We start from the raw sequence: 15,718 nt of genomic DNA on the forward strand, positions 1-15,718 counted from the left end.
AATGCCAGGTTTGCACAGAACTCTAGCACAGCCACAGTGCAAGCTTGAAGAGAGGCCTTTCTAAATTCTTGGGGCAACTACTATGAGCACACTAGCATGTACCACTATGCCATAAATAATTTTTGTGTACTGGGCAAGAATAAGAAAAAAAATGCCAGGTTTGCACAGAACTCTAGCACAGCCACAGTGCAAGCTGGAAGAGAGGCCTTTCTAAATTCTTGGGGCAACTACTATGAGTACACTAGCATGTACCGCTATGCCATAAATAATTTTTGTGTACTGGGCAAGCGTCTACTATGCCATTGTTCATCACTGTTTGAGAAAATGACTCTCTATACACACATTGGGCATTTTACAGTGAAAGCTGTTATGAGATCACAGCTCGGATCACGCGCAGTTGTCTGCCGCCGCTGATGTCCGTAACCATGTCGCACGAAGTTAGAGAAAGAACCTACCACCAAAGACGCAGTGGGGCTCGAACCCGGGTCTGCTGAGTGCCAGCTCGGTATTCTCCCACTGAGCTATGCAGGCGCTTGTGACTTGCTGGCAAATTTGCCTTAGGCAGGCTTGATTTTGGGAAGGCAATCGACTTACGACTGATAAAGTGTTTTAAAACAGTGAAAGAGCAACCAGTCATCGCACAATGCGGATAGCGTAACGAGTGGGCTGTCCAATGCTCTAACCCATTACAAAAATTTGTTCTTGTTCACCTAATAACTGTGGCGCTTACCCACAAAATTCCTTGCAAGTGTTTAGTGGATACCACGCTTCTCAACCAAAGGAACAAGCAGGATTTCGAATAGGCTACTCAACAATCGACCACATTCATACTATCAATCAGGTAATTGAGAAATGCTCAGAATATAACCAACCACTATACATAGCCTTCATAGATTACAAGAAGGCGTTTGATTCAGTGGAAATATCGGCCGTCATGCAGACACTGTGGAATCAGAGCGTCGATGAAGTATATATAAACATTCTGGAAGAAATCTACAGGTGATCAACTGCTACCATAGTGCTTCATAAAGAAAGCAACAGAATACCAATCAAGAAGGGTGTAAGGCAGGGGGACACAATCTCCCCAATGCTATTTACCGCGTGCTCCCAGGAGGTTTTCAGAAGCCTAGAATGAGAACAGTTAGGGATAAGAGTCAATGGAGAATACCTTAGTAACCTGCGCTTCGCCGATGACATTGCATTGCTGAGTAACTCAGGGGACGAATTGCAACTCATGATTATGGAGTTACACAGGGAGAGCAGAAAGGTGGGTCTTAAAATTAATCCGCAGAAAACGAAAGTAATGTACAACAACCTTGGAAAGGAACAGCGCTTCGAGATAGGTAATAGTGCACTTGAAGTTGTAAAAGACTATGTCTACTTAGGGCAGGTAATAACCGCGGAGCCAAACCACGAGATTGAGGTAACTAGAAGAATAAGAATGGGGTGGAGCACATTCGGCAAGCACTCTCAAATTATGACAGGTAGGTTGCCACTATCCCTCAAGAGGAAGGTATATAACAGCTGTATCTTGCCGGTACTTAGCTACGGAGCAGAAACCTGGAGACTTACAAAGAGGGTTCAGCTTAAATTGAGGACGACGCAGCGAGCAATGGAAAGAAAAATGGTAGGTATAACCTTAAGAGACAAGAAGAGAGCAGGGTGGATTAGGGAACAAACGGGGGTTAAGGATATCATAGTTGAAATAAAGAAGAAGAAATGCACATGGGCCGGGCATGTAGCGCGTAGACAGGATAACCGCTGGTCATTAAGAGTAACAAACTGGATTCCCAGAGAAGGGAAGCGGGTTAGGGGGAGACAGAAGGTTTGATTGGGCAGATAAGATTAAGAAGTTTGCGGGTATAATTTGGCAGCAGCAAGCACAGGCCTGGGTTAACTGGCGGAACATGGGAGAGGCCTTTGTCCTGCAGTGGACGTAGTCAGGCTGATGATGATGATGAGGCTTCTCAGAAGAATGACGAAAAATAACATAGCGAATGCTGGCCTACTACCCAAAGGTTTATTATTACTGCCCTAGTGGGTATCAAGCAAATATGCTTGCAGTAGTTACCCAATGAGTGTTTCAAAAAAGGCTCTGTAAGGCCGCTCTTCTAGCTTTCGCTGTGACTATGCTGTGTCTTCCGCACATGCCTGGCATTTTTTGCAGTTTGTTGATGATGTGACTGATGAATAAATATAACACTTGAGCCTTTTGTAATGGTTTAAAGCATTCAATGACCCACTCATTTTGCTATTCACATTTTGTGATGCCTGGTAGGAACATTACGGTTCTAATACTTTATTACCCATGCTAACGCAGTTCTTTACCCTACGTGAAGTCTGCATAGGTCAGTTCGCAATGGAGTTTTAAGCACCAGCATAGCTTAGTGGTAGAGTACTGGGCCATCAAGCAGAGGGCCCTAGTTATGAGTTCCATCTTGTACCTGGTATTTTTTTACATAGTTTAATGCTGTCGCGTTAAAGCTAAGAGCTTGTTCGCAGAAATTCCGGCTTCTGCATTAGTGCTGTCATGAGCCAAAAATCATCTTGTGGGCAACTGAAAAATCGATATACGAATAAAATGATTAAAAACTCCGGGATCCCGACATTTATCCGTACAGCTCTTTCAGGCACTGTAATGAATTCGCTAGCCTAGACCACATGCTCTGGCGTCTCCCCTCGTTATGGGGCACGAACCTATCCAGAGAAGATAAGTGGCTATCCCCTATCAAGAATCCCGACATGGGGGATCGACTGTGGGCTGTCCAGAGGGTCCACGATGTCCGAGCAACACCACCTAGACTATTGACAAGGCCCCTCCAGGGAGAGCGTGACGTCACGCTAGTTGCCCACCTGCACCCCGGCCGTCGTCGCCACTCGTTCTCGTTATATCTGCTGTGGGCACTTATTGAAAGCCGGTGTTTCTTTCCTTTTTTTTTTTTTTGTTCCTGCGCGGTTTGCATTTGTTTACGCCTGCCTTTACACTTTAGTGATCAAACTGTAATAATCAGAAATGCATTTGTAGAAGTGGTTTTATTAGAACGAAAGGCTAAAACCATCCTACCTCATTTCTTGTTCAAGGTTTTGATTTTTCTGTCAGCTGCCTTTTTTTGTGCGGTGCTTTGGATGGTGTCATTTCGAAGTCTACAAAAGTTGTTCAGAGCGACATTTGTTGCAACACGCACTACATGCCGCATGATAGTCTCAGAGGTATGGCCATTTTCACAAGCCTCTAGCTCAACATCTCCTAGCAGTGATGTGGTAATGGAGCTTACAATGCCACGTTGGTTGTTCGACGCTAGGAACGCCTTTGCATTTTCTCCCTTGGTGAGCTTTTCGACAACAAGCGTTGTCACCAGCACCATGTGCACAGTACATGGCTGCGGAAACTTTAAGCTTCCTCTTGACAAGTTGTCAATCGTTGTGTTATTTTTCACATCTATGTTCCTGCTCTCCAGGACAAGCACGCTGCTGCAAAATGCGCATGACAGCTTCTTCAGAGCTGAATGAGCACAATATCCAGCGATATAAGCAACGACCTCCATGTCATGCTTTGGGTTGGAAATTTCATCATTTGAGATGTGAACAGAGAAGTTATGTTGCGATACTTCTGTGTCACTTTCGCTGCTGATGTCTGGCTGCGGAAGCATCAGCAGCTTTTGCAGACGAATTTTCTTTTCAGACTCCAGAAGCTGCCTCACGTGAGCATGATATTGGGCACCAGCAAGCTGACGGTAGCGACCAAAGCGATCTTCAAGAGTGTCAGTTTGAAATTTTCCCAGCAAGACATACTTGAACTTCAGTTCTTCTAAACAGTACCGTGACAGCTCAACAAGGGAGTAGCAAGCGAGTCTCAACGCAGAATGTGTTTCCCTTGTCAAGCAGCCATGGCTCATGTTGACGCTGCTCCAAGCATCCAGCCAGTCTACCATGCCACTAAGGAAAACCAGCTGTTGATCCACCGTAGAATTCACTGGATTTTGAAGGGTGTCGTTCAGTCGGCGACCTTTCGAAGGGGTCTTCACGTTGACGATTTTCCACCACGTCGATATGATGTTTATGAAGAGAGCTGTTGAACTGGCACATGTGGTTTCAAGGGCTTCGCCACGCGTCTCAAGTGCATTTGATACAAACGGATTAATGGCATTTAACACCAACTTTACATTTTGTCTCTCCATAGGTGTTGGATTGATTGCCTTGGAATTTAGCTTGTAGCCAAGCTTGAGAAGCGATGTCTGCTCCAGTGCATACAGCTGCCGTACGGCTTCAAATGATGCTGCTTTCATTCTGGGTGGCCCGTCGGGCAATATTCCTGACAGGCTCACTTCAGGAAAGTAAAAGCATATTCCTTCGTTTTTTTTTATTCATCCAGTTGTTCCTGATGCATTTCAGTATGTGCACAGGGTCTACGACATAAAACAGAGGCCGATTGTTGTCGGCTGGATGAAAATATACAATGCTTACTTCCTGTTTCTCTGAGAAAAACGACATCGTTTTCCGGTTGAGGGAATTGTTGTCGGTAATTACAGCAATGACCCTGAGGCCCATAGATTCCACTTTTAAAATTACTTTCTTGCAGAACTCGTGTAGAATTTTGGCGGTCATTTTAGCAACAGGAAGAATGTGAAGCACATCTTTGTTTGATGACAAGAGCGACTGAAGCATGAAAACATGAGCGGTTGTGGCTGCCTCTTGAGAATTGGCTGCAGGTTCAACTATGCTGCCCCCTTTATAATCGAAGTATGGCTTGATATGAATTTCATCAATCATTAGCGTCACCGTCTTTTCGTGCGGCTGCATGCACTTCACTCTTTCTCGAATGTAGGAGAGGAAGTTCGCTTCGTTTTGCTCCTTTAGTGGATCGCCTCCATACATGGAACAAACGCGGCGCAGGGTTGAAGGATGGGGTAAAGTCAACGTCGACGCTGATCTGGCAAAGTTATAGGCGTGCGGAGATATGGAGTGCAGGATGCTAGAAAACACTAATGTTTCAGCACTGTAGCGACGAATGGAGGCAGCGAGTGCGAGAGCTATTTCCTCATTTAGCAAACGAAACAAAGCACTGTGTTCTTCGGTCGTGTCACTGTCTTGGGACAGTTAATTCAATAAGGAGCCGATATGCTGCAACACTGACGCTGTTTTTGACGGACTTGCAACTTCAGGCGTCTCAGTCATGTGGTTTTCCAGCTGCTTGAGCAGTGAGGACAACGTCCGGATGTCGCGCACTGCGTCTGGAACTGCGCCTCCGCAAGGTAATGAAACCAGCTTGATCATACCTGCTGAGACTGCAAGTGAGAGATCAGCAAGCACAGTGACGGAAAACCTCACGTGCGGTGAAGGATTATCTTCGATGCGGAGCAACATCACACAAAGATCGTTGGCCTTGATGGTCCAGAAATCATTACTGCATACAGCAGAAAGCTTGCCTCTTAAGTGTTCGAAAGAGGACACAGCATTTCTCTCCTCTTCGCTTTTTTTTTTTTTTTTTGCGCATATAGAGTCCTTAATCGCTTTGCTCAAGGCCTCGTCTTCCATTCGAGATCGTTTCGAGACAGGAGATTCTCGACGATTGCGATTCGTGCTCGGGTAGGACGGACAGTTCGGAAACACCGATGGTATAGCATCTGACACTAGGCGCACCCTCTCGCTGTCGACTGTCAATGTCCGTCCCGACGCTGCGTCGAAATGTGACAGCTTTGTGATGAAGTCAGCCTCGAGGAAGTGGAGTTCACAGACCTGCGCCAAGCATAACAGTGACTTCATTCCTTTCATACGAAACGGGCTAATGGGAACTTTGACACGAGCCTGAGTATTTCTGTTCTATTTTACCGCACTGCCCTACCTGAAGCGCGACAAAGCTACCATCACCACTCACGATACTCGCTCCGTTCAACAGTAACAGAGCCAGAACGCCAGTAATGCGACAGAGCCGGTAAGACAACAAACTTCAGCAGTTTCTCACCTTGGAGTGTATGCTTGGTGTGAAATCCTTTCGCGGAATGGCTTTTAACAAGACTTCTTCCGAGCTTCATCCTTGGGGAATGCGAAAACACGCACTTTGGGACCACTGTCATAATTGCCGCGGCACCCGGGAACACAACAACGTCCCATGTCACACTGATCGATGTGTAATCACATACTCACAGATACAACACCAATAAAATAGGACACGTGGGAACGGACGAAGACTCAGAGCAGTGCGCAGTCTAACCAGCGAAGCAGGTAGCGATGAAAGGCAAACCTGTCGTGGCTTGTCCGCCGTTCGGGGTAAAAAAGTGCGCGGGGTGACCAACACCACCACCTGAGCGACGCGTCCTCGGCCACTGGACAGTCGGCGATATGTCCGGGGAGGGGTTGAGGCTGCCACCCAGGATCCGGCGAAGGACGACTCTTGCGACGCGTCTCACGAACAAGTAGAAGATGCGTTTAATTTACATATTTGCAAGAGAAGTACATTGCGACGAGAGCGTACAGACGCGCCTTTCCATCACAAGGGCCCAGAGCGCACTCGAGACGAGCGGGCCAGCGAAGTCCAGAGAGAGAGCACAGCGCACTCCCGACACGCTCCTTTTATAGCCGTCCGTGCACGCGCTAGACGCCGACTTTGTGTCCCAGCGACGCTGATGTGCATTTCCTGCGGCGCACACAGACGCCTCCCGCGTTCCTGCATGACGCGGACAGCGTTTGACCGTTACGCCGATGAGCGTCCCTTGCAAGCCACCTCCTTGCTGTGCCGGTCATAACATCAGACAACTAGCGTGACGTATGCCGTCTGGAGAGAGGGGTATGAACGGGCCTTGTGAATACTCTAGGTGGTGTTGGTCCGAGGCGGTCGGGCTTGGCTTGACTGTCCCAACATAGTAGCGACCACCGTGGTAGCGACCAATGCGCGTTGAGTCTTGCCAATTGGGACTTTATTTTAAATAAAGTTTCACATCCATCTATCCATTTGGGTTCGAGGGAGGTTTCAACTTGGGTTGATGCGTGGCAAGCGGGTGTTCTACCACACAGCCAAGCCTCTGCTTGGAACCGCAGTTCAAAAACTACTTCTGTTTGGAAATGCTGTGAAAGTAACTTTAACGCTGCACTAACACATGTATCCTGTTTACACGCTTCAAAATACAAGCTGTAATATTGCGTGGTACAAGCGTACGTTGCCACCGAGCATCAGACCATAATGACTTCGTGGTTTGAAGCCAACAACCCATTACGAAAGGCACACGCGTTACTGCGCGTATTCCTTCAAGACAACAGAGGAGGTGCAGAGCAAGTTGGAAAACATTTAACGCACATAATCGCTCGTGGTTTAAAGGGACACTAAAGGCAAATGTTAAGTTGATGTTGATTGCTGAAATAGCGGTCCAGAAACATCGTGGTTCTACTTTTGTGCCAAGAAAGTGCTTATTTTGAAATGAAATCACATTATCATGGTCTACATCGTGGTAGCACACTTCAAATTACCCGCCCTTAAGTGGACACTTTCACGTCCTGTTGCCTTGCCCGGCTTTACTGCATGGCTGCAGAGTCCTTCAATTTTCCTTGCCCGGCTTTACTGCATGGCTGCAGAGTCCTTCCTTCAAAGCATTGAAGGACTCTGATGGCTGCTAGTAAAGCCGGGCAGTAGCAGCGGAGCGAAAATGGCTAGAGCCATAGCAGCAACAACGGCCATTGGACAATTTTGTGCCATGGCTTCCGAGATGGCAGGCGTGCTTAGTTCGAGTTGGCCCCGCTAGGTGGCATGACCTGTCTAGAATAATCTAAAGCTCCTTCATTATGGTGTACCTTGATCTTTGGAAAGTACCGCCATCCAGTGTACTCGCCGCCGCGCGCTCGGCTTCCTCGCTCCCTCCTCGCACCCCTTCGCGTCCTCCAGGTCTCCAATACTTTTTCGGCACAATGATTGATCTCCTTTGCGGTTGCCCTCGGAGACGCGTGGATCTTGCGTTTTGCTTGTGTTTTTCTCTTTCGCGCGCGCCATTTTTCGCCGACGCTTGGCATAACTAACGTAGCGCGCGCTTTGCTTTCTGTGCTTTGTGCGGGCGCTAAGCCGTGCTGTTGCGCCCATGACTGCAACAACCACAGTGAAAACGGTTACGCAGGTTTTTATGATGTCACAAGGTAAACGCGATGGCTTGCACAAGCAGCAGTGGCTGCACAACAACGGCCGAAAAACTTTGTTCAGACGAAGAACAGTGTACTTTGCGAGGTAAGGCACCTTTCTTATTGCTCGTATTAAAGCATCACCGAATGCTGCATTTCAAATATTGTTTCAGCTTGCTCATCAACATAACGTGTTTTTTAGGGGCGAAGCTACTTACGCCGTAGGTCGTATGTCCTGTGTCGTCGTAGTAGCCAGTTGCATTGCATTGGATGTCAATAAAAATGGTATCACATCATATCTACTGAGTGAATGATGATGAGTGGGACGAAGCGTCCGTCAGTCCGTCCATGTTTCTGTGCGTCCGTGTGTGCATCCATCCGCCCGTCCATGCCCCCCCGTCCGTCCGTCTGTGCATCCGCCCATCCGCACGCTTCGCCCCGCTCGTCATCATTCGCCACGTGGATATGCTGCGACTTTTTTCTCAGTCATTCGTGCGTTGCTTCAAAGTACAGTTGTCATCAATATGCTGAATTCCTTTGTTAGAAACAAGAAGAAAGTTGAATCGTTTAACGTTTTTACTGCCAGGAGCCACTGCTAGGAATACGTGCCGTAAACATGATCGATCCTTGGCACCCATATTTGCACAAACGAATGCTTACAAATACAGTTATTTTCCCAGAAGAGTTGATGAATTAGATTTTTTCGGCTGAAAATTTTGCTATGTTGCTAGCAAGTTATCTGCTTGGTGATTAGAGTTTTCAAATGTGTTATGAATCTCGTTGCTATTTCACAGACATGTGACCTCTGTTAGCGTATGAATAGATCTTTTTTTTTTTTTGCACTGTTACGAATGACTTGATGTTTCTCAGGCCCTATACTGCCTGGACCAAAATGCTGGTCTGCAGTATGTCTAAATAAATAAACAGAATAAATACAAATATTCAGCTCATAGTTCTTCACCTCGCACGCGCCTTGGCAATCGTCGAAAATGCGCCGCTGTAGTCTGCTTTCACTGCGAACGATGTGACGATACAGCTTCTCGATCGCGCTTTTTGTGACTTTTAGGATTCGTTTACGAGAACGCTTGTCGGAGAAAACAAATGAACGAATGAATAAAGATGACACAAATTGGCGCTCGTTTCTATAAGGGTATTTGCTTTTTGAAGGGTGGAATCAACACACAAAAACCATGAAAGAGATGCCGTCCATCGAAAGAAATAAAGAAATACACAGGCACAACGAAAAAAAAAAAAAGCCATAGCACGGTGATAGGGAGTGAGTCATTTTCTACGAGACCGTGGCCGCAATCGTTTTGGTCACGCCTGGTCATGTCTTCCATTACCCAGTAAAAAAAACTATATTATCTTTTGCACTAGTGTCACATGGGTACCTGTGACCGGGATCAGTCAGTTCGAATAGGATTTTTTGGTCGCTATCGACGCGCAAATTATGACATTCCTGGTGCAGATTTTATCCTCTCACAAGTAACCTGATCGCTAGTTTCTTTGACAAAAACGTGAAAACACAGTTCCTAATAATAACTTCCTTATGTTTCTGTTATTGTGGCAGATCAGACACGGTTCGCGACCCTTAATCGTATTGACATTGCTCAAAGGCCTTCCTTCAGCTCGGAGACTACCGCGCAAGGCTACTTTCACGCGGAGAAGGTGAACACATGGCTAAACGATCCAACATCCACGAAGTCATTGGAATATGTGACGCTGGAAGTACCTGTGTCTTATACTGGCGCACAAGCACACACACACACACACACAAAAATCCGAACACAGACGGACATATCACAAGCGGAACTACATCAGATGCAAACGTACAGCATGTTATCATCCGGCAGAAAAACATCCGCATTGTGGAACGCCCCTTAAAAACTTTTTAAGTAGCATGCCACACTTATACGACTTTTGGAAGAAGCTAATCCTTTAATAAACGGTTGCCTCAGTGTTCCTGATTTTAGTATCACCATTTAAAACAAAAATTCTGCACTACTGTAACTAGTACATTCTACTACTATAGCGCGCAAGCTTCCGCAAAAAAACCACCTCCATTGAATTCTGCGGCGCCCCCGTGGGAGCGTCGTCGGCGAAAAATGGCGCCGCGCGTACAAGTGGGCGAGGAGAATCGAGGAGGAAACGCGCGCGTAGAGGAGAGTGTCGTCACTTTCCCAAGATCAAGGAGCTTTAGTTTAACCAGGTGAAAATAGAACTTTTGAACCACTTGTGCCATTCCTCATAGCAACATCCGGTTGGTCTTTATTCTATAAACCAAAGAGAAAAGAACAAGGAGCGTTTCATTACATCCCTTGATGCACAGAAGGTTCTTTTTTATATTGCAGCTCGTTTGATTACTAGTGATTAATTGTAGTCGGTTGCACTGACGTCATCGGGATCATTTAAAAACCAACTCACTCGTGGGGCCGTCGTGTGAGAAAAATACCTCGGTAGATAGGGCAGTGCTGTTGATAATGTTGCCATTTTGGACGTCGTGTATTGATATTTCACTTTGACATAAATTGCTATTTGACTTTAGTGTCCCTTTAAACCATGGTACCCATTACACAGAATGCAGCCATATGCGAAATGATCACTGCCACAAGCTAATTTCAAATTTATTGATTACATTGTGGTAATGCACAATTTAAACTTATTGAGTAATGTCATACAATATAAAGTATGCACTAAGTGGTTGAAGTGTGAACCAAGGACAGGATATCGCTATTGCGTTCAACTTTTAAAGGAGAAGCTTAAGGGTTTTGACTTGATGTTTTGTCCTTACTGCACGCAATAGTGGTTACGGACACCGGCAATAGTGGCGGACAACTACGGCACCAGAATCTACCTCATAACAGCTTTTGCTGTAAAGTATCCAGGATGGAATGGGGTTTGAACCTGAGCCTTCTTCATGGCAGACCAGCATTTTAGCAATGAGCCACGCTAATGCTCATAACTCCTTAGCTAGAGCCGATAAAGGCCTTATGTCAGGAACAAACCACATTAGCATATGCAAAATAGTGTAGTAGAAGCATGAAATAACCAGGCATCACAAACACAAATTACAAAACGAGTTGGTCGTTGAATGCCCCGCCCATTACAAAGGTCTCAGCAGTAGTTATTTATCATCATCAACCACTGCATCAAAAAAAAACACATAGCACCTTGCAAAGTTGTAGCGGGTACTTCATAAATGGTGTGATGGGTGGTTCCCAACTTCACAAAACTTAGGATTTATGGTGTAGTGGGTACTTTGCAAGCTCGCTTGTATTAGTAACCTCAAGAGGGTTTACAAGAGGCTCTATAAATGTCGCTCTTATAGCTTTCCCAGTGACTGTGCAACACTTTCTATGCAGGCCTGGCTTTCTTCATATTGCTGGGCTTCAGTTGGAAATAAACGAGATGCTAAGAAGTTTCACGTGGGTGCTTGTCACTTGTTTTTACTTCGCTTTGGTAATGGTTTTTTGGAGGTAGAGCTAGATGAGGAGGACGTACTACTACTACTACTACTGCTGCTGTTGCTACTGCTGCTGCTGCTACTGCTACTGCTCGATGAGCTGTCACTGCCTGATGAGCTGCTGCTGCTTGATGAACTGCCACTGCTCGATGAAGTACTGCTGGAATCTGACTCATTTCCACTGTGAGACTCCCCATCTGATGCACTGGAGGATTTCTCGGAACTTCGTCGGGCGGGCTGTACAGGTTTCTTGCTGCAATGAAAGTGGGCCAGTTCAAAGCACATATGTAACTTTAAGCACATTAAATAGATACTTCAGAGGGCTCAACATTTTATGCTCTACAGGACTATGAATCTTGTCTGATAGATAATTTCTCGTGAATATGACTTGATTTTGTTCGAATTATCAGTTTGATAAATATGAATCGCAGGTAACATACAAATGTGTGTTGTAATGAAATACTCGCATAAAGATACTTGCTAGCCAGCCTTCAGTAAGCTCGATAGTTTGTACTCGGTGGGTTCACAGGATTTTGTTTCAATTATCGGCTGTCATATAGGACTTGGGACAATATATAATTGTGAGTTCCAAAGAAATATTTATATATAAATAGTTTCCAATCAGGGAACCACTGATTTTGGTAGCTTTATAATGTGCAAAGGGGAAGGCACTGCCACAAAAGCAAGCTAGCACGTGGTTTCATTTAGTGCTTCTCAGTGCCATAGTAACATCATGGACATTACTAAAGGACTGCCAGTAAAGTTTTTGGATGTTGGCAACCGTACTAGTATTCGTTATATGGCGTGTGCATGCATGCGTAATTGAGGAACCAAATGCGCTGTCTCGTGAAGGCTTGCAGCCCTAAGCTAAGACACCAGTGCACTGAGGCATAAGTGATTTAGGTGTTACGCACAAGATAGACCAAGTCCAGGCCGTCCCTTTTTTGTTTCTTTCATGCTAAATCAACACACCATTGTTGATGCTGCAGTTTGGCTGCTCTGACATATGCAGGCAGGCAAATGGCTTTATTTCTGGCCGTTAGTGACATTGCACATTTTATCATCACCAAGTGGAAAAGGCAGCAGATGTTATTCCAGCAAAGAGTTAATTAACCAAATTGATGCAATGAAGCAATTTGAATTGAGCAGATTTGAAATACATTGAAAATATTGCTGACAAACGAAAATTTTCAAATTTGTTTGAATTAGCTGAAAGTTTGAATGTGAATTATGTGAAAGTGGGAAAATGCCAACTGTGGTATGAAGCATATAAAAAAGTATGTGAAAGTATTTTGCAAATATACCGATGGGAGGCACTGGAAAAAAACAAGCATGACCCTTTCACACACATGCGGGTATAGCACTGGCCATTGTGACACCACCTTTGCCATGCATTTTGTCATTTTAACACCAATCAATCTGAGTGTCGTGTCTTACTTCTCTTGGCACGAACTAACCGATAATTTCCAAATGTACCTCAACTGAAAAAAAAATGAAATTATTGGTGTGGAAAGAGGCAGGTCAAAGTACATGTGGGAAAAGTTACTCCAGTCTACATGGAGAAACTGAAGATTCAAATGAAAACTCAAGTCATTGTGGCGTACTGTCATTGTTGCACAGACAACTCGGTTCTTGAATAAATGCATGAAATAGGTCACTAACACAAAACACTTGCCAGCTGCTGAGTAAGCATGTCTTGCCTTTATGCAGCTTAGCATTTCACTGTCTCAATTAAGTCAAAGCAATATACAGATTCACAAATTCCAGCGTGATTGTGCTTTCTTAAAATGACGTGCAGTTCTGTAACCATCAACTCAATGAGCACTGCACTCCACACGAGATTCATATCATGCTACATCGAACTTCTTTATCATTAACTTGAATGTGGTCACCAACCTGATGTCATACTGCTTTGTCACATGTGACGTATTTGCACCAAATGCAAAGAGTTTCCAGGTCTAGCCGACTATACAAAGTTTTTATGTTCAAGAGATATTCAACAGTCACTATTCATTTACTTCCTTATTCAACTGGGCTCCAAAATTCCACTCTTCACACATACGAACTATTGTCTATTGTTTTACATGTTCTTAAGATCATTAGCAATAGAACGAAAAAGCAGAAAAAAGAGAGCTACGAGATGGGTTATAATTATTGGAGTTAAGCGTCCCAAAACCTCCATATGATTATGAGAGATGCCATATTGAGGGGCTCCGGAAATTTCAACCACCTGATGTTCTTTCATGCGCAGTTAAATATAAGGACACGTGCCTACAACATTTCCGCCTCCAATGGAAATGCAGCCGCGGCAGCCGGGATTCAATCCTGCGACCTGCGGGTCAGCAGCCAAGCACCTTAGCCACTAGACCACTGTGTCGGGTAGCTAAGAGGTAGATGTGTTCAAAGACCGCACATAATCATCACACAAAGCAGTGCTAGGATATTGGCCCTGTTTTTGAGTATATCAGCTGTAGCATTTTCTGCAAATCTTACTGGCATCTATATGCAACATTGATTGCAGTTTCCCACTTGCCGATAAACTAATTTATTCAATGCCCTGGTAAAAGCTGCGGCTTCACCCGACATAATACATCCTTGCAGACTACTTCTTGTGCATTTCCAGCACAGACCGGGTAGAATGTTGGTCTTCAACTTATTTTTTTTTTATTTGTCCTGTGCCTTTTCTCTTCTCTCATTTTTATTTTTTTAGGCACTGAAAATGAATGACAAGTCTACTTTCCAATTAGCCCAGCTTTCTGCTTTAAATTGTTGGAAACGAGAAAGGACACTAAATAGAAAATTGAATTATACATGCACTGGTGGACTTGGAAGCACAGTCACCTGAGTAGCGCTTTAACATGTGAACACAGTGCAATGCGCCAAAGCTATTTTTTACTATGATAAACAGGCCTGCAAACAATTAAAAATTTTCATTTCACTGAACCAGCGCACTATGGAGCATGATGAACCTTTTGTGTGTTGACCCTTAGTTAGCTGTGCACCCCAGCTAAGAAACTCAATTCAACGTAACCAAGAAATATGCATACGAGATAAGGCAACTGCTGCGCAATCATGAAATATCAGAAAGTGTTCCACATTTAAGCGATAGTTTGGGTTGAGGTCCCCGGTCTCCGCTAATCATGGGGCACAAAGGCCGCCACGATAAGCATTACGATTCCCTTTAGTCTCTCTTTATTTATATATCTTTAGAAATGAACGTTGTTTTATTTTTATTTATTAAAAATTTTTAAAACATTCGTTGGTAACGTGCAGTATTTGTATGACACGAAGTCACCGCCTGCTTGTGCTGCGTTGTTTCACCGCGTAAGTACACATGGGCTTAAGTGAACGTTAGATCGCGATCGAATTTCTCGGTCACGATTGACTCATTAGCGCCAGAGGCACGGAAAACCGTCAGACATGGTCCAGAGGTTCAGTACGGATCGTGTTGATCACAATCGAGACTATACGCCATGCGTCACTCTTATTATTTGTCTTGCTATGCTGCGAATTCAATCCAGCTAGGCGAAACCAACGCGGAGTACGTACAGTTGCATGGTGCTCGCTAGTAGTTGCTTCTTCACGTTATTCTTGAGAAGTGTAGTCCTCGAATCTCTGTGCACGTATTTGCGCTTCCCGGTGCACTGATACGTCCAGTGGCCCAGCTCCAGGCACTTCTGACAGCGCACGCCGGACAGGTTTTCTCTAAAAGAAAAAAAAAATGAAAAACGAGACCGAAGTCCATCGGAAGCTCTGGGCAGTGCTTGAAGGGAGGCTAAAACAAAAAAGTGCACTTACACTTTCTTTTTAAACGGCATATTGGACCGTGAGCAGCACGAACAGGCCACTGACAACAGAAGCGTTCAGGTTGCGTGCTTGCGGTCAGTCAAGTCAAGAAAACGCCGGCTTGCGCCTCCAAAGAAACGAAAGCTACACGCTTCTGCGCGAAACGTCAAAAGGCGCGACCATGTTTGTTTTGGTGCACTAGAGAAAACGATTCAGTAACCTAATGAAGTGGAATATGGAGTACCTGGAGTAATTTGCTATTACGCCTCCCAGAAACTAAACTATGCTCGCGTTTATAGCGTGATTTTATGGAACGACGTTGGCCTCCGAGATAAAGTCAAAAATATTAATCTCGGAGGCTCACTAAAA

The 15,718-nt window shown here is 45.0% G+C and overlaps 1 protein-coding gene across 1 annotated transcript; it reads right to left on the bottom strand.

The window, feature by feature from the left end:
- Positions 1–11,519: 11,519 nt before the first annotated feature.
- On the bottom strand, positions 11,520–15,528 carry LOC119170420 (uncharacterized). Its single transcript, XM_037421575.2, has 3 exons — positions 15,362–15,528; positions 15,113–15,268; positions 11,520–11,816 (listed from the first exon to the last, which is right to left on the bottom strand). The coding sequence occupies exons 1-3, from the start codon at positions 15,379–15,381 to the stop codon at positions 11,537–11,539; spliced, it is 456 nt and encodes a 151-aa protein (XP_037277472.2). The 5' UTR covers positions 15,382–15,528; the 3' UTR covers positions 11,520–11,536.
- Positions 15,529–15,718: the final 190 nt, after the last annotated feature.

Source organism: Rhipicephalus microplus, chromosome 2 (genome assembly GCF_043290135.1).
Source record: "Rhipicephalus microplus isolate Deutch F79 chromosome 2, USDA_Rmic, whole genome shotgun sequence".
In the NCBI taxonomy this organism is placed as follows: Eukaryota; Metazoa; Arthropoda; class Arachnida; order Ixodida; family Ixodidae; genus Rhipicephalus; species Rhipicephalus microplus.